Genomic DNA, 20,322 nt, shown 5'->3' on the forward strand with positions numbered 1-20,322 from the left:
CTTACGATTGACAGTCTGAAGTAGGATTGCAACTAGTCAGGCAGTGCGGAAGTAGAGTGGAAGAACTGAGTCTCTGAGAGTAATGAGTGAACTTGTGATGGGCCAGCCTGAGTCAAGCACTTGGAAATGGTCGCCCACAATGTGATAAGATGACAAAAAATTGCATATAAATTCACCTTATTGCGTGGAAATTCAGTGATTCAAATAAAACCACAATGGCTGACCTGTGTTGTATAACCCGTGGTGCCAGGTGAAGAAAGAAGCCAAGAAGGGTGATTCAAAGTAAAATTATTTTATTTGCAGTACATCTTTTTTTGTTGTTGTTGTTGTTGAAGAGGTGGCATCATCAAATCCCAGTGCATGGTTCCTATCGAGTAGTGCACTTTTTTTTTTGTAGTTGCCGTTTTCCAGACCAGCAAATCCACTGAAGGATTTTTGGACAAACAATACAAACCAGCACCAGACATATAACAACTCCTTAACTTGGCTCATTGTCTCTTTTTGTGTTTATTAACATCATCGTCCTCAAGACATTCCGAATCCGCCCTACCAGGTGCGATTCCGAGAGATTCCAATTAGACAGTGGTGGACAGTTTGACAGATTGGGTCAAGGAAATGAAAAATCGATCTCATTTATAAAAAGGAAAACATGGATTGACAGTACCAAACATTTTCTTTACCTTCAGGAGACAGCTATCAGAGGCTAGGCCCATCACATACTACTAGCACAGTTTGCTGAAGGTATTGCACATTAACAGAAGAAAAAAAACAAAACATATAAGAATTCTTTTACTTCTAGGTGAAGTATACGCAATGTACAAAACTACAAGTTTTGTTGAAACCATGAAATAGTACACTTTCAAATAAATAAATAATGGAATCTGTTATTCACACGTCTTCGATAACTAATTCTGCAGGTGAATATGCAGGAACTGGCAGAAATTCAACATGAGGTAGTTCATCAAAGCAGGAGGACACCAGGGGATGGCATTAAAAAATGGCCAATTGAAGCTGGAAGGTTAGTGAACACAAAAAAGAGCACTTCAGACATCAGATAATTAAGGAAATTGAGAATTTGAGTTAGAATTTTGACTCTTAACCGATCGATCTTGCCTTTTTATCCCACCAAACAATAGAGTACTCTGGTGCGCCAGTCATGTCTTTTCGGAAATACAGCTCCAGCTGCACCTGTGTTGGGGTTAGTTTTACAAATTCCTATTTCAAAACATGTCTGCATTTTGTCAGGAAAGAACTACCACCTCTATGGAGCAGCCCCAGAACAACAGTAAGCTTCCTGTGAGGGTGAATGAAACACCCCACCAAACCACAACATCATTTTGTTGTTGTTTTGTAGAGAAGATGCTGGGAAATGACTTCCAATGAATCTCAAGATGACTTCATCGGAGTGTGGACTGATAAATACGAATTCAGATTCCAAACTAAACTAAAAATGGAATTCCAGACTTTCAGATTCAGAATTCCTTGAGTCATGGATCGGGCAAGACTGTGGACCCTTGGGTCAGGAAACAAAAAGGAAAAGACAAAAGACGAAAGAGCAATGGGAGGAGGTTGTTAAGCTGTTGTGGGGAGCCCATTGAAGTCGGGGGATTCATATGTCATCTTGACATGTATGTTGCAGATTGGTTTGATACATAATACATGCTTTTCCACGAGTGCAACTGGGGAAATTCTCAAGTCACTATATTAGCTATATCTAACCAGGATCCAGTAGCATAACCCCTTAATATAACATGTCTCAGTGCCCAGCTGAAATATTGATACTTTGATGAACAACCTTTATAGAAACTGCCTATTCCCCGGAGACGACTCGTGCTTGAGCCTCTCGGCGCATAAGCTCATCAGCTTCTTACCCTGGCAAAACATAGCAACACAAAAGAAGTCTCCCTCACAAGTCAAAATCCAAAAACAAGTAGAAAAATATACATTTGTGAGAACTACAACCCCATACAGTATCGGTTTCATACTGTTATCTGACGCCATAAAAACCTAGATAATGAAACACCCCCCACACACATACATACATAATCAGGAATGAATGACAAACAGGCACTTTTCCTTTCAAAAGAAACAAGAAGACTCAAAAAAGGGCACTATTATTGCATACAGTAAGAGTTGGTTTCCAAGTTGTGCTGCCGGTTTTTCATGCAAGTTATCGCTCATTCACTATTGCAGGCAAGTCTGGTGTGTCGTGTTTGGCCAGTTTATCAGATTCCAATTCAACAAAAGTTACTAATAACAGGATGTAGAAGAAGGACATCATTAGCTCCCTTTTTACTCCCCGATCCCAAACCCTCTGGCTTCAGAATCAGAGCACCGAATATCACCTTCACGTACAATCTCAGAATACAATTCTACACTCAACCCAAGCAACATTCAATGACACCGCTTTTAAAAACGCCTTCAGCTCGAAACCCTTTCTCAAAGCTAGACAGAACATTCTACAGCCCACGTGTTGTGCAGTCTTGGCCACAGGTTAAGGACCACAATTCCGCAGCTCAGATGCGTTTGTCTACATCTGTCTTAGTAATATTCAAAGGTCGTAAGTTGTGACGGGGTGATGAGGCATCGTGACACAGCATCCTCATTTTCAGAGCTCAAAAGGTGGCGCTCTTGATTGATTTCACATTACGCCTCATCCTGCGATGTGAATGTGGTCTGACCCTTCTGGACAAAACTGCACTCAGTCTCAATACAAATCCTCTTTACTTCACCAACACAATCTTGCAACTTCAGATTCACAAGCCAGACAAACAAGGAACTCAGCAGCACCGATATAGCAATGAATAAAAACGGCATGATCCGACTGTGCCACTACAGTAGTTACATTACATTATTTGGTGTCAGATCACATCATGACTTTTTTCCCCCCATGAAATTGCAGAAGTTGTAGTGACCCACAGGAAAATCAAAGTCTCAGTCAAATGACGTGATATGTCAAATGCAACTTTTCCTCTACAATATGATTAAAAAAGGAGACCGGGAGTACTAAGACCAAACTTTTGTCAATCAAATAATGGCTCACCGCAAACCTGTACAGAGGATAAAAGTACACCTACCAGAAAATCTGTACAATCTACGTTGATATGGCAAGTAGTAAAAGCTGAAGCTTACGAGTAAAACCAATGGCTTTCCAACAGAAAAATAGATCACATTAAAAACCTTTCTTGTTTTTACAGGTATTGTTCGAGTCTCACAGTCTGTGCACACGAACCGGAACATAGAGAGATCAGAACATTTCTTTATCGTCATCTTAGGTTTGTGTGAAGGTAAGAAATGCCACAATAAATTACAATGAGAACTCAAACGAAAAGATACTTGAAAACTACAAGTAATAATAAAAAAATAATAAAGTTTCCATCTTTCCAAAAAATTTCTTGAAACAGCAAGCAGGCTGAATGCTACACTACTGAAGACACGCACGAATGGGAGTAGAGAAGGGGGAGGGAGGGGCGTGACCAGCAGCCAGTGACTAGGCTAGTGGTGTCAGACGTGAGCAGGAATGGGACCGGCAACCACACCGGCAGGTGCAGAGGATGGTCATCTGGTTACCGCAGTAGCAGCAGTGCGAGTACAGGTGGCGCTGCCTGTCTGAGGGCTGCCGAAGTCTGTGTCAGTCATTGTGGGGTCAGCTGAGGACATCAAGGGTCAGTGCTGCTGCTGCTCGGGGTCACTGCTTACTGTTGCACCTGTGCTGCAAGAAAAGAAGGAAACGATCCAAGTTTAGAGTCCAAGACTTTCCTTAACTCTGGATTGAGAGAATCTACATCTCCTAAAATATGTATTTCGATGTAAAACACAAGGAAGCTTATCATTTCTAGCTAGCCTCATAATGCATACAGTTTCTACTTTAACTTCTTCTTACAGGAGTGACAATAAATATGAGTATATATATATATATATATATATATATTTCAGCCTGTGACTGGAATTGGGTAGGACAACCCTGGTTAATGCAAAAAAAAAAAAAAAAAAAAAAACGCCTGGTCCATTATCCATATTCACGACTTTCCAAACTGTAAAACTGACCATCTCTGAATGTTTCTGAGCGCACCGGAATATGGGCCGCACCCACTAAATTTAAGAAGGAAAATAGATCTTGTTCATGCATAAACTGAACGGGCTATAAGCAGCAGGTGCAGTGGTGCTGTCTGCGCTGCAAAAAAATGCATCTTTTGCCGCATATATAAGCCGCGGGGTTCAGATTGCAAGAAAAAAGTAGGAGCTCATAGTCCGGAAATTAAGGTATATTGTATTTCTTCTATTATTTTCTCATCGCCTCCTTTCTTGGGGCTTGCTGACCCCTCATATAATGTGGCCCCTGAAGAAATTGAATTTCCCATGCCTGCACTACAGGTTGTGGGATCCACACTGTGATCTGACAAGAGACACCAGGGTCCACGGGGCTTGGCAGTCAAGTAACCACAGCAGGAACCTCAGAAGTGGATGGCAGGTTAAAGGTCGAAACACCTGTAACTTTGTGATAGCATTTGTGGGGGCTCTAATAATAATAATAATAAAACATTTTTTTTAAGTTCATAAGATTAAAACAAGAAAACCTTGCTCATAAAAAACTAAAAATGAAAATTGGGCATGCCTTAAACCAGACTATAATTGTGACCTCCTGAGGCAAATGGCACTCAGATGTGCTATCAATTGTGGCATTGTTTGCTATTATAAATCTTTATACCTGTCGCCATTTGCACATATTATGAAATTCCCACTACCTCCGTTGGCCTGCCACAAACACCACATCCCCGGACACAGTTAAGCAAAGGGTATATATTCCTCTTCACAATTTACTCAGTCAATTGAAATGAAATCTGTTATGCTCCTTCACAACAGCCTTTGAACTGAAAAAAAAAACCTTGAAAGTCAAACACGCATTTGCACCCCACATGCGTTTGCACCACGTTCAATCTACAGTCTTATTTTAGAAAAATAAACTTCACAGACATTGAACTGTGTCAGAAGGAAAGGAAACAGTTGCGTAGCAGCACATCTTCAAACACAGGCAAAGAAATTCCACCAACCTATGGAAGCTGGTGATCCCCTGATGACACCGTTCTTTGTCCTTTCTTCCCAGTCCAACACTTCTTTGTATATCAACTCTGCAGCAAAAGACACAAGCATGAGAAATGAAATCGAGAAATGATTGGTGGGAAGATGTGCCAAGCTGAGATGAGGGGCCTATAGCAGAAAGATGGAGGGTCTTCACCTTTCCACTCCTCCACGGTGTGCTCTCGCTCATCCAGCTGTTTGTCTGTGATGGCGGGCGGCGGCTGTGACAGTTGACAAGACAAAGACAGCACGTTGGTTGTGTAACAATCATCTGAAGATTCAAGACTTCAAGACTGAACTTGCATTTTCAGATGACAAGCGAACCAAACTGGCATTGTATAAAAGACCTGTCAACTTTGTTTTTGGTTTTATTTTCTGATACTAATTCCCCTCCCAAACTATACTTTGCATCTTGAAGGATGCAACTACCCTGGTCCATGTGTATTCAGACATTAACAGAATTAAATAATAAAAATAACTGAGAAATAAAAATAACCTCATTCCTGTAATTTCCAGACTATAAGCTACAACTTTTTTCTCGTGGTCTGAACCCTCTAGCTTATATGACAACACAGATATTTGTATAATATATGGATTGTTATAGGACAATGCAGCCAAAATAATGAGCATCGGCTCATAAAACCGATGAAATCACAGGTGTCAAATTGACCTTAAGACCCTCAAAATACGCTGCTTTCGCCCGCGTGTCCGCAGCTCCGCCAACACAGCCAATCTCCAGGAGGACTGCAGACAAAGCTGTAGTGTCGGAGTGTGAGCAGTTTAATATAAATAAAAGTCCATGATTCATGTTCAGAACAGTTCGTATCATGAGTCCACGCTGGACCTCATTTTAAAAACGAGTTTAGAAGTGATCCTCATGTGTTTTTAAGCCGGGTGCAACACTGACCTTTCTACGGTGCAGACAGCACTACCGCACCTGCGCCTTATAGACCAGCGTGGCTTCTGTATGAACAAGATCTATTTTCTATTATTTTAATCTTAAATTTAGTGGGTGCAGCTAATATTCCGGTGTGCTCTATTGTCCGGAAATTATGGTATTTAACACCTAGAGAAACACTCACTACACACATTAAAAAAGAAGGATATCCAAATTAGTATTGAAACAATAAAACCATAAAATAAAGCAGTAAATAAACTGAATTTAATGACAAGTAGAAGAGCAACAAAAGAGAATATTTAAAAGTGCTTACCGCCTCCACTTCAGTGGGGTCGTACCACACGTTGATATAGGGGTGCTGCAGGGCCTCATCCACAGAGATTCGCTTCGATGCGTCTATAACCAGCATTTTTGACAAAAGGTCTCGAGCTTGACTCGCTGGAAACATGAATAAAAAGAGTCAGGTGATACACTTCAACTAATAGATCCTTAGATTGCGAGGCGTTTGGTGGAAACATCTATATTGATAAACCACTGGCAGAGTTTTAAAAATTGCCTCTTGACACGTGACTGTTTCACCAGGGTTTTAGACAGAGGTATTTTTCGCAACAACAATAACAAGCAAACAGATGTTTTTCATATATGTATATGTGTATACACTCCCTCGTGGGGACCAATTCCTGACAAAACACTATCCTCGTAGAGACGTTTTGTCAGTCCCCACAGGTCTCAACCTCATTTGAGGACTTCAAAATAACACATGCGTGCATGTGTAAATGTCCTTTCTTCTGTGATGGTTTATCACACTAATTGAAATAAACTAGTCCCCTCAAATGTGATAAAAAAAAAAAAAAAGAGTATGGTATTCAAATGTTTCCAGGATTATGACAAGCAAACGTATAATTCAATGTTATTCATTACTAACATGGCCTTTCAACACTATACATCTACTACTATCATTGTGTTTTTATTTATTCCTTCAGTGACATTTTCCTGCAGCATGAGAAAGCTTATGTAAACAAATAAGATCCTCTTAAAAGAACCCTGGTGTCAAATTCCGCTATTTAAGGACGAAAGACAGGTGGGGAGTATTTAGCCTTTCCTGCTTCTTTGATCATCCGCAGGGTTTCACGTGAAGACAAGTTTGAGGTAAACAACCTGGTTCTCAAGCGTCAAGGGCTTAAATCTGAAGGCAGCCACCGAAAATTGAAGTGTCGCTGGAGCTTTGTAGTCAGTAAACTTTTGCAAACCTTAACACAGCCATTGTATACATTTGTAATTAAAAGATATTTCAGTGTTAGATTAGATCATTGGTAGACATTCAGAAACCATGATTTACCTTTCAGCTTGTTGTGCTCGGAGTCAGCAGGAAACAGAACATCGGGGAAGAGCTTCTCAAAGCTGTAGCCAGCGTACCGCGGCCGGTTCTCCACGTAGGTCCTCACTGACTGATTGAGTTTCATCAAGAATTCCTGAGATGGTGTCCCCAGCTGCTCAATCACTTTGTTCCACTGGTCGATATCTTAAGGTGACCGTGTTAAGAAAAACACTAGGCTGGTTCTGCCCAACAATTGCACATTATATATTGTATCTTGCCCAGATTATACTGCAGGTCAAAATAAAAGGACACAAGCAAAACCACTGATAACATCTGGCAAGAAAAATGTCACTCTGTTTTCATCATGGACAAAGAAGAGTCCACTCGAACATTTAAGGAGAATGCTTTGCAGATACAGTTTAAAAGGTGTGCACAACCCTCACTTTTTTAATTTAATCATTTATATCTCTTCACAAGGAAACATGACATTTTGACACTACAAATGAGATAAGGCAAAGAAGTCTATGTACAGCTTGTATACAGTGTGTAATGATCTCAACACACCCATTAACGTTGAAACCACTGATAGCAGTATTTAGTACACGCTGAGTACAACAGACCTTGAACTCTTCCACCTTCCATTTGAGGATGTCCCACAGATGCCCAATCCACAAACATGGCTGGCCAGTCCATCATTTTCACCACTAGTTTCCTTAACAAGGCAATCGACATCTTGGGAGTTATGTTTGAAGCTTTCCTGCCAATTTCTAAGAGCAACATCCAGTGATTTGTTGATAGTGTGGGCATAGCCAGAGTGGTCTTCTCACTCTCACAGTTCAGGGTAAAATCATGCCAAAAATGTGATCAAACACTCAGAAACTACTGTCTCGACTGAAGTCAAATCGATTTCCAATTCATTTTCCACTGTTCCCCCATTGTAGGAGCTATGAGCATTTCACACGTAGCAGTTTAGACACTGAATCAATTTGAATGGGAATCATCTTTACACACATACACAAGCTGTACGTAGACTACTTAACATTGGATCATGAAAAGATATACGATAAAATATTCACAAAACTGAGAGGTAGGCGATTCTGTGAACATGTTTAAAGCGTGTTTTAAAACAGCTTTGTAGAGAATGTTTTGTTCATATTTCCACGAGGCATAAATTACTTGGAAAAATGAGTCATAATCCAACATCTGCAGATGTATAGAGAAACAGCAACACTTAAATCCCCAAAAACTAATGGCCCGGAGCTGTAATGGTGTTAATTATGCTTCTAAATTAATGTGCACACTGTAAACCAGTGGATTAACCATTTCCACAGCAACCATTTCCACTTTACCATGGGGAGACCGCTGGTGTAAATTGTGCAGCCATTAACGTCCACATTCCATCTTGGTTAGCCCGGTCCAGGAGGCCGCTGAGCCCCACCAAGCGCTTTATGGGATATTTAATGTCTGCTATTATTTCTTATTTAAGTGGCAGGCTGGAATAAATGACGACAGACACTGACGATGAAAGTTTTACGGCTCATTCTGTGCCTGCAGCCTCTGACTTCTTCCGAAAATCAAGCAAAAATTGGCTCCGACAGCAAATCACACATTACAATATTTCAAGGTGAATTAGAAATGCCCCCACAGATTCATGTCTTCCTCTGTTCTTCTTTTATATCACAGCCACAAACGGATTGTGTGATAAGACAGACAAAAAGATGAGAGAGGACAACAGTTGGAGGCTGGATGACGGTTCAACTCAAGGATACGATCATGTCCAGGAAATAACACACTACCTCGCACCATTTCTGCCATGATGCAGCCAACAGACCAGACATCAACTGAAAAATGAAATGACAATTAGCATGCAGGGCGAAAAAGTAAACAAAACTAAATCAAAGCAACGTGAGAAAAGAACACAATGTGACATGCTTGTGTGGTGAAGAGATGAACCGCATGCAGAGTGAATCCTAAAATTCATGTGACTCCCCATAGGGACAAATATTTCACACACTGATGTTACTTACTTACCCTGTTTGAAGAAATAATGAATGATGTAATTTCAAAGAACAAAGCCAAGACATGTTCAGGTTCTCCAGATCACATGGTTTGTAGTAGCTAAGTCCCAATTAGGATGACAACAGAGCCTGCGTCATCATTATAATTGAATAATTACGGACTCTTAAGTCTTAAAACGGTGATACAAGTTCTCGGAGGTGGGTCACATGAGTTGAGTCAGTGTTGGACGAAGAAGAAAAAAAAAGAAAAATGGTTTATAAACATAAATAGGGAAAAAAACCCTGATTTCTATGTACGTCCCCTGAAGTGGATAAAAGATCTTTGAAGGCACCAGAGTGGACTTTGCGCTTTCTGCTTCATCAGAGATGGCATTCAGTGCTGCAAGCAGCTCAAGGATACAATCCCTTCCTGGGAAAAGGATTTTGTGGCGAACCATTTCTGCCATAATGCAGCCCACAGCCCAAATATCCACTATATATGTGCAGCGTTAGAGGAGGAAGAAGAGAGGAAGCAAAGGAAATGCAAAAATCAGCAGCAAAATGAGGAGCCGGGTCACCGGTCAAGATAAAAGCGAGAGCAAGTACATTTAAGGGATCATTAGCACTGGATTCTGTCATTGCATTCCATTGTACACATAATAGTGATGAAAAAAAACCCTGGTAAATGCAGTAAATAAATCAAGAAAACATTCATCAACACCTTCAGGTCATACTGTAAAGCTCAGTGAAGGTGTCAGTTGCTACAAGGACACACTCGTGAATATTGTACAGGAGTACAATATAGAAATCACCACACATTTGTCGATTGTTCAAATAAAGATGCACGCAACAGAATAATATTTCTACAGCATGACCACAATGACATTTTCCGACACAGAAGCAGGCAGCTAAATTAATAAAACCACAAAATGTTTTCACTATACAAAGACTTTCGACCAGGCCTCCGCCACCAATTTATACAATCCTTTCTTTATACTGCAGCTTAACAACTTGCCAAACCTTGACTGTTCCAAGCCAAATACACGACAGAAAACATGCACAATTGTCTGTTCTTGTGAGATAAGTAGCATTAAACACTGAACAGGCAACCTTAATAAAACCTTTGACAGACACGGAGCACCAGACTCCACAGACAGGAAGCTACCCACCACGCACAGATGCCCACCGTGCCAACCACCCGCCTGAGTTTGACCTTACAAAGCACATAGAAAGTGTGTGTGGTGGTGCAATTTCAGGAGTGTCCCGAAACCTTCCAGCAGAGGAAAGCATGCACAAGTCCAGGCAGCAGGTTAACATTTACACTTACCGTTGGCCTGATAACCCATACCCAGGATGACTTCAGGGGCACGGTAGTAGCGTGTCACTACATAAGGAGTCATGAGCAGGCCAGTGGCGGCTGTGCGGGCTAGGCCGAAGTCCAATATCTTCAACGTGCAGTCAGATTTCACCACTATGTTACTGGGCTTCAGGTCCTGCATGGGGAAACACCATCATGAGTGCAAGTCCTGCAGAGTGTAGCCAGTTACTTACAAAGTAACTTAGATACTTTTTAAGTCACGTAATCTGTAAAGTAAGTAAATCAGATTACAAGATACTTTTCAAGACCCGTTCAGCAGACGCTGAAAACAGCCCTCGGCACATAAGCATGAAATTTGGCATTGGCAATTATGGCAATCCTGAGGTCGTTTTTGAAGCTTTTGGTAGCTTAAGAATAAAACTTGAACCCTTCGGTTTCCTCGATTTATAACATTATATATAAGCTTAAAAAACAGTTTACCTGGCCATGGAAAGGAACATTTTTTTCAGCCTAATCTCATATGAGTAACTATACAGTCAATAAATGATTACAACATTGTGTAACTCACACTAAACATCTACAAATGTGAGCATGAAAAAAACGCACCAATATGAAAAAATACTAAGTAACAGGTTACCAGTATCACTGGTCCTGCAGTATAATGCAAAGATCCCAGATTTGTCCTCCTGAACTACATTCAATTTCACATCTGATTATTCAAATGAATGACTCTCTGGTCACGGTAATAACACAATCGTGCATCCCCATTGTGCCTTCAACTGCACTCAGTCATATGAAGAACATTAAAAGTGTCTCAGGCTAAATTCATCAGTAGTGCAGTTATCATCACAAAAGGATAAATATAAATCCCAGAAAATTGACAACATTCCAAGTTTAGTCCCACTAAATGAAGGGCATCTAATCTAAAACAGCAGAGTATATATATCTTTAATCAGTATATCGTTTTAGAAGCTCTAATAAATTCCTAATAATGTACATGGAGAACAAATTCCATGCTTCTAAGACTAGTAAATGCATTCGTTCATGAGGCAGCTTTGCGTGCAGTGTCGATGCCAGTGTGACCAGTTCTGTCTATCTGCCTCTGGCTCGATTACTTCTGGCTGGCAGAGCAAAATCTCTCCCAGTCCACCGAGACTTAATCCACTTCGGGTGAGTGACAGTGGCATACATTGAATTCATAAGTGTGTGAGTGTGTATGCCGAAACTACAAATAATTGCTGTCCATTCAAAACAGCACGACCAGCATACGCAGATATTTTATTATAAACGTGTGTTTTAAAGTGCTACACTCGTAACGGCCTGTGTGGAGGACAAAAAAAGAATCTGGCAATAACACTGTTGCATGGTAGAGTATAACTGGCCACTGACCCTGTGTATGATGCCAGCAGCGTGTAAATGCTTGATTCCACACAGCATCTGGTAGAGCAGGTACGACAGCCTCTCATGGTCCAGCTCCATTTGGATCACCTGACAGAGGTTGGCATCCATCAGCTCCATCACCAGATATCTAGGAGGACAGTACAAAAGTCACTCACACATAAACAGGAGTTTGGAGCTTCTCTTGACTTTCACCAAGACAAAATGGAACAAAGTGGACGAGCTGGCTTTCGTTACTCCTTGCTAAACATTCAGGTCCGTCACGGTGATTATTATAGAGAGATGAGTTCCTGCCATAGCTACTTTATTGTGATCACCGTGTAAATTTCAGAGCCCTTGCCTCATGTGCATTTTGTTATTATTTTCAAACAAACACAAGGGAACATTAGGGAAGTGAGATTCAGTAAAATGTCTAATGATAATCAACCTTTGATCCACTGATAAAACATATAAATATTTGAATGGCATGAGCAAAAAGGCAGACAATGATGCAGAACAAGCAAAGCCTTATGTAGGCATTATCACTTACAAATCTCTGTTATGACTCCTTCTAGTGCTCATCAATTAAGATGATCAGAACAAACAGCAGACAAGAAACTGCAGCCTGTGGCACTTGGTGAGGCGATGGTTGAGCTAAACTGTTACATGAATGTTGCTGTTACTACTGGCTGTTTTTCCAAATTAGTTCCTAAAACACCAAGTGGCAAATTCTCACTGAAATAAATTGCCTCTTTGGGGGCACTTGCATGGTTAGCAGTAATGTTGCTATAACTAGATGATGTGTCCAAAAGAAAATGGTTTGGTTTATAGCAGCACATCCTGCAACACCACCCACCGAGACAGACCTCCAATATCCTTTATAACTCTTGTCAGGCAGACACCAGCTATACACACCCACTGTTGAAGGGTAGCATCAATTAAAGGTTTTTTTCTCTTCTCAAAAACCGTATCCTTTCTCTGTCTGAGGCACATGAAGCAAACTAATAAACAGCAGCAGGTGTTAATGCTCATCCAGTTAAACAGAAACCACATTTTTTAAAAAAGTGATACCGAATATTCAGTGGCCGAATAGCGCAAAAAAGGCAATTTTCAAAGCGTGATACGCCATGTGATGCAATCAAACACCATGGCGTGTTTCCTAAACAATAATTTTCGCTTCAAATCAACACAATGTAAAAGAATGTGGTTTTTTAAAGCAAAAATGAGCCGCAGAGGTGAAACGAGCTCTGCGAGACCGTAGACATAATTCTGGCAACCCAGTTCACCAATCTCAGAATCGCCATTGTAGGAATCTGGCAACATAATACTCCACTTCAGCAGTGACAGCACCAACTCCCCGGCTGGTGACAGAACAGGAGCAGTTCAAAGCAAATGGAAATGATTTTGATTTTGCAATCCATGTATCACACTTCCCCTCTTTAGATCATTTATTTATTTTAATGTGGTGGAGAGCGATAATAGAACTGTATTTATTTTTATATCAAAAACATCCAATCATTATTACTCATTATTATTATTGTGTCTGTTTCTTTGTAAGAACATGTTATTACGAGTAAACTATTTTTGTCTATAAATATATATTCTTCTATTTCCTATTGAAAATCGCTATTGAGTCACCATCGGCCGGAAACAAATTCCCTGCATGTTAAACATATCTGGCAAATAAGGCTGATCCTGATTCCTGATCATCTAATCATTTACTTTCATTGAAAATCATATATTCGGATTCTAGACTATTAACGCAATAATTTAGAGAAATAAATAAAAATCTCATCCACAATTATTACTATTTATTCGGTATTATTCAGTACTTAGCCAAGCAGTTTAAATTTCATTAGGCTTCGGGCACAAATTTTCATTTCGGTGCAACCCCAAAACTAAACGTTCACTCATTTTAAGACTAGTCCCTTAAAACAATAAATGGTTTAACAAATAATTAAATAAATAAAAAGCAGGTTTACCAGTACACAAACAACAATAAGTGAGAGGGTCTTATTTATCAAGCACACTTACACATCTTGGAACTCTTCCAATGACTTCTGAGGGGTGAATACATTTAATAGGCCGATAATCTGCAAAAAGACAACACTGTTAGTCCACCACAGTTGATAGCACCTCATTCAGGAAACAGCAGGTCAGCGAACCCAGCTAGTGAGTATTCATTTGGAAACTGAATCATTTCTTAGTATGAAAACAACAAGCACAAATTTCAGCACAAAACTCACATTCTTGTGGTTGACACATTTCATTAGCACCAATTCTCTGTAGGCTCTTTTAGCATGAGTTTGATTCTGAAAGGGCCGACTCAGTTTCTTGATAGCGACGTTCCTTTCCAAATTGTGGTCATAAGCCGAGCTGAAGGAGAAAAGAGGACGTAGGTTAAGTATCTGTGGAAACGCCAGTGCCGACATATGCTTCACCAACTCACCAGACAATTCCTTGTGCTCCAGATCCAATGGGCCTGAGGTTCTGGTAGCGTTTTAAAACCATGAAAGTCGAATCACCCACATCAACGCTGTAGTATTCCTTCTCACGCTTGTTGCGGTTCATGATGAAAGTTGGTCTGAACTGTGTTGGTGCATTCAAGTGCTGCTTTTCCACTCAGCACCTGAGAGAAACCAGAGGAAATGTTGTTACCAAGACGTTGGACCAGCACCATTAAAGTAAATTGTTCACTACGTGCATCTATGGCTCAGTCAAATAGAGTCAAGCAGTTACTTTCTTCGGAGTGAGTCAGACCTATTCCCTGCCATGTCCCTTTCACATTCTTTAGTCCTATATGAAATATCTGCAGCCCACACAGATCCCCAAAACTCAAGCTCAATTTTCATACAAGGGTCGGTGCAACAGTGCGACGATCTTGGACAGGACAAATGCAGGGCACGGGGTTTCGTGTGGACTCTGAAGAAATCATTAAAAGGATTTGGAACATTGTGCTGAGAAGGTCAGTTTCAAAATGATAGCTGGACAGGCCACAAACCACAACTGATTACAGTCAAGCACAACTCTTTTGCCATCTAAATTTCTGTCCTATATTGTATGCATTTCTCTCCAAGCATCCAGGCCAACCTCAGTGAAAAGGATGGTTTCTCTGTTCTGTGAGTGGTAGTGACCATCACACTAGCCAACTTGTGAAGATTTGATTTTGATTCCCACAGGGACTGGCTATGCCATTTGGGATAGACCACACAAAGAAAATCAGCAGTGCAACAAGACAAAACCAACAGAAAAGGCAGAGAGGGAGATCAACTGTAACTGTAACACTGTTTTTCATAAATGCACAGGTATCATTCTATAAAACACTGGTATCAAAACTGAATTCAACTGATTTATCATGAAACTTTTTTACGATGAAACCCGCTGTTGTGTATTACTAGAATTTGTCAATGTGTTTGTTTGCTTGTTAAAATAATTAAAACAATAGAATTGTCAAATAGGAGTAGACCTAGGCAGATCAATGTTCGACATATCTAATCCTGATGTGGTCGCAGCATCGGCATCAGTGTTCTGCCAGTTTTAGTTTGGGGTTAAATTGCGACTGTTAGTCATGATGTTTATAGCTTGGTGGTGGTTATTGTGTATCCAGTAAGATCAACATCTGTCGTTTTGACGGCATTTTTGTACCGTACACACACACACACACACACACACACACACACACACACACACACACACACACACACGCACACGCACACGCACGCACACACTCCTATCAGCCACACCGAGTGATCGATTGTCCTTGAAACTGGAACACAACATACAACGGAATCACTAAATAAGACAACTTTCATGAGACTACGTTACCGCTTCAAGACCCAAAGTAGAGAAGGAACAACTGGAATACCGCAGAGTACACTGCCTAGGTCACCAACTGACAACTACTTTGATTGTTGATTAGTTGACTAGTTAGTATATGATGTGTATAGGTTGGCAAACACGCCAATATGTGTTCATTGCAGTGTTGGAAATAATAATTTCATAACAGAAAAACTTAGGTTGATTGTTATTAACAGTTATAGAGAGTTAAATGATGTTGTGAAAATGACTACTGCATATTTGTATATAGATTTTAATTGCTCAAAATGAGGTTTGAAAGTTATGTTGCATATCATCTCACTATAGTCGGCGAGGGGTCCATTGTGAAACGCAGTGAGACTATTGGTCCCATATGTCCCGGAGCCTCAGCCATTTCTCCTCTTATCGCAGATTGTTGAAAACAGCAAACCGGTTCCTATACTAGCATAAAACACATGTAAATTGTGGAAAAGCAATCTATCTAGTCTGCATCTAGTTGGCACACGAAGCCATTAGTGACTAATTTAGTTTAAATTTTTATTTATTTTGCCATCAGCCTTTAAAGTTCTGTCATTGATCTTGCTATTATTCATTTAGTAGTACGCAGTGGTTGGACAAAGACACACAGAAGTAAGCACCAACTCAGTGCCTTTCTAGTTGTTGACGCTACAATGGCAAGAATTTGATTTACCAACCATTTATAAAACACTAGCGTATCTCAGTACATTATCGGTCGACTTAAACACGAAAACAGATAAAGGGTGGAAGCCAAGTAAGATCTACCAAAGCAACCATTGTGACCTACTCTGGTGTAAGCATGTTAAATGGGCAGCACTGTGGTAGGTAGTGCTAATATTTAACTATCGAACATGTTTATTAAATAGTAGACAATTGAGGCAATTGAGTAGATCATGACATTGCTCTTGCTGAAACAGCTGAAGTAGAATATTAGAGTAAAGATTGAAGTTGTCTGAAATTATTGTAGCTCCAGATGGTGAAATGTTACTGTAACTAGAGATAAGCTAGTATCTTCACCTCCTGGTGTAAAAACAAGCACATTTACTGTATATAATACAATTGCACATTCCCCTTGAAACTTGCTTTAGTAAGTCAAGCGTACACATCCCTGGGGTGTTTTCATGCCAAAATCATCCATTAAATTATTCCAAGTACTTAAAAGCTAAATTAAACACAGATTTTCAGCTTCAGTGTGCCGAGTGACACAATTTCTATGAGAAGACGGATCAGCAAATGTCAGTTTTCCTGCAGGACTGAAAGGATCAGCAGCAGAATGCTAGGATGTGAGGGAGTGTGTTGACTGTCGACCCAATTCTTTAGTTGGAAAGCAGAAAATTGTGCATATTAAACACAGCCACACTCAATTTAGCCCCAAAAAATAGAGTTCTGTACATTTCAAACAATCTGAACTCTTGAAACAAGTTCAGTTTTTGTCAGTGATGGGTGACACTTTGATTGCAAGACCCATCTTTTAGTGTCTGTTCTGACAAATTCATGTCAAAACAATTCTAACATGGATTTGCAGAGGTCCAAAGAAAAATCTATTCCAGACGTACTTCTGACAGTTTGGTCAATCAAATCTGACAAACTTCGAGTCATCAAATCTGATTTGGTTCGTCGGAAACAAAAGTGATGTTTACATTTAACCATCCTGCAGGCTTCCAGTAATGAAAGAAAAAACACAAAATCAGTGAATTCAGAAGTCAATCACGGTCATTTTTCATCTTTTTCTTCCAACCAAAGACTTGATTATATCAAGAAACAATTGTGAACAAACTTTCAAAGTAAACTACTCTGCTTGCTAAATTCCACTCACTGGCTTAGAGGCGTACACAACCATTGCTGAAACTTGACTCGCACAATTTACACTCATTGGAGTATTTTCTTGTAAATTATTGGTCGAACAATTTCAAAAAATACTTGATGACAATTCAGCAACATTAAATCCTCTCTATCCACATGTGTTAACTTCTGCATAAGGACTTCAGCATAGTTCAGAACAAAACAGGAAGAAGCAAAGGAAACAAAAGCATCAGCAGCCACATTATGCAATGTTAATGTAGTCTTCAAAGGAATTTGATTCTCCGGAAGAGCAAGTACATTACATTTGTGTTTACTATGAATTAAAAAGAAAAATAACAAGCAAATAGTCCATAATACAAATGTACTTGATCAACATTTAACGGACAGTGGACTAAAATATCCAATGGACGTTCCATCTCATGCCCATTTACCAACCCAAAGTAAAATATATTGCAGAGAAAAGTCAAGAGTAGTGCAGCCTAGAATCATTATCAGACTTCAATGGTTTTAAATTAAAAAGAAAAATGAGGTAAAGCACTCTCATATCTTAAATAGAAAGCAGAACTGAAATGGTCCATAATACATTCAGACTGCTGGAGAACTCTAAGAAAAATCAAGTTCTTTGAGTTCCTAGATAAAACGTGCCGTTGTTCATTCCCAGGGCTTCATGTTGCGTTTTCTTGATGACTGATGCAGTGTTGTGGCAAGTGTGTAGATATAGGTCAGAAAGAAGCCAGAGGGCAAAATAAATGTGAACTCTGCGATGTGAGACTCAGAGAAAATGCACATGTATGGACAGATTATTATAAGGAACATTTTATGTCTTCATGTGTCACAATTACAGAAGTTCATAAGATCTGATTTTAAAGTCATAGTTAGTAGCCTTCACATTCGAGGGAAATCATGTGCTGCGAGTTTTTATATTAAGAGGAATCGAAGACATCCAATGCTGCCGTTGGGAAGAGGCAATTGTTTTTTGTTTGTATTTTTCCAAGAGCAAAATAACATAGTTAAGGCGGGCCAAGTACTGGGGGAAACCCAGCATTCAACAACATTAAACACTTTCCCATTGTTGGGACCAGGCATTTATTTTCAGGGGATTCAGGGAGGACATGTCATGGTCACAGTGATATGAATATTAACCTTGTTTATAAGTTAGTTTTCTGAGTGTGCTAGAAAACATTGCGGGCTTTGTTTAAAGTCATCCTCAACAGCAATGACATTGATGCAAAATATTCAACAAGGAGTTATTACTGAGGTTTTTAATGGCCACAACCTATAGAAAAGTTGGATTTACACATGCTCTAGATTTTTGAAGCTACAGTTTTATTAGGCAATTTCTTCCTCCAAGCAAAGGCCTAGTGTACAGTGTGGTTAGACTAGATGACATTTACATTAAAATCTAATAATACACAGCGTCGATAAAGACCTTAGCCATGAAACAAATATTTTACAAATGAATGAAAAGATTGACAACAAGAAGGACTGAGTTTTAAAACCTGTTATATAATAATTATCATATTTTTTGTCCAATAAATACTGCATTGACAACACAACTCAGATCAATGGCGACATGAGAAATATTTCACCACATGGTTATATTCTGACTTTCTGCGTTATTTACCATTGCAGGTGAGATTGAAACCTCTGAGAACCACTGAGTACAAGAGTACGAGTACAAGTAAGAGTCTAATCGAAATACAATTGCCTTTGTAACAGATTCTAAATAGTTAAAGACACTTAATGGACACCAAGAAAATGTGTATTTTGTTTAGGCTCGTGAATTAAATCAACGCGTAGATAACGAAGATTAGATCTGCAATTGCTTTGTTTATTTTTTTCGGTATACATCCAAAAGTATCTTCGAATCAAGTTGTAACGCCTCGGTGTTGTTATTGGTTTCGGGGACATAAACGCACCATCACGCTGTTTACATAGCAGCACAGTTAGCCACAAGTACAGCTAACGGGACATACAAATGTATAGATCGTCACTTATAAAGAGAGGGTGTATTGCGTTTTCCGAGATTTGGCGATCGTTCTTACCACCCGCTTTACCGACTCGCGGTGTGTAAGTAGTAAATATAAGAACCGGTTTATAGTTTGCTGTTAGCAGTGCTAGCCGTACAGTTGAGTAGTTGTTTCCCAGCAGTTAGGCCAGACGGCTCCCGTCTACAACTGGACCTGTTTATTATTCTAACAGTAATTTACAGTCCCACCAGTGACCCAAATTTGCTAGCGACCATCCCCCCTCGACCCTCAACAACATGTCCACCGTGGCTGAACGAAGAAGCACTCACCCCGTCCTGCTAACTCCAGCAGTATTGACCCGCAGTCAGTCACCGTCCGCAGCCCTGCACACCGATCCGTGCTCGAATTCAGAAGGGGTTTGTGTCCGGGTTTTTTATGTGTTCAACGAGCTCACGCTACCAGAACATGGTCAGAACTAAACACACGTACGGCGTCACTGCAACCTAATCTTTGTGCTTCCACAACACGAGCGGTTTCTGCCATTTCATAGCGACGACGTCCGGGAGCAGCGATGTTTCCTCCGCTGCACAATAAGAGCAGGGAGGCGTTCAAGAGCCTGCGCGCTCCCGGTGTTCGCTCCGGAAGACGGAAGCGTCGCTTTCGTAACGTTTTGACGTGACGTTGCACAATTATTATCACTTGGATCAAGTTTTGATGCAACTAACACT

The 20,322-nt window shown here is 40.1% G+C and overlaps 1 protein-coding gene across 3 annotated transcripts; it reads right to left on the reverse strand.

Moving 5' to 3' along the window:
* Positions 1 to 276: 276 nt before the first annotated feature.
* mapk8b (mitogen-activated protein kinase 8b) lies at positions 277 to 20,234 on the reverse strand. 3 transcript variants are annotated; one of them, XM_053886391.1, is made up of 12 exons: positions 19,924 to 20,234; positions 14,437 to 14,616; positions 14,234 to 14,363; positions 14,022 to 14,080; positions 12,000 to 12,138; positions 10,620 to 10,785; positions 9,714 to 9,785; positions 7,317 to 7,499; positions 6,291 to 6,415; positions 5,237 to 5,300; positions 5,052 to 5,129; positions 277 to 3,707 (listed from the first exon to the last, which is right to left on the reverse strand). In XM_053886391.1, the coding sequence occupies exons 2-12, from the start codon at positions 14,556 to 14,558 to the stop codon at positions 3,667 to 3,669; spliced, it is 1,179 nt and encodes a 392-aa protein (XP_053742366.1). In that variant the 5' UTR covers positions 14,559 to 14,616; positions 19,924 to 20,234; the 3' UTR covers positions 277 to 3,666. The 3 variants fall into 3 exon arrangements, with proteins under 3 accessions (XP_053742366.1, XP_053742282.1, XP_053742456.1); XM_053886307.1 differs by lacking the exon at positions 9,714 to 9,785 and adding an exon at positions 9,065 to 9,136 and having other exon boundaries at positions 19,924 to 20,233; XM_053886481.1 differs by lacking the exon at positions 9,714 to 9,785 and adding an exon at positions 9,065 to 9,136 and having other exon boundaries at positions 277 to 3,712; positions 19,924 to 20,232.
* Between the last annotated feature and the right edge of the window lie 88 nt (positions 20,235 to 20,322).

The sequence above is a fragment of the Synchiropus splendidus genome, chromosome 1 (genome assembly GCF_027744825.2).
Source record: "Synchiropus splendidus isolate RoL2022-P1 chromosome 1, RoL_Sspl_1.0, whole genome shotgun sequence".
Taxonomy (NCBI): domain Eukaryota; kingdom Metazoa; phylum Chordata; class Actinopteri; order Syngnathiformes; family Callionymidae; genus Synchiropus; species Synchiropus splendidus.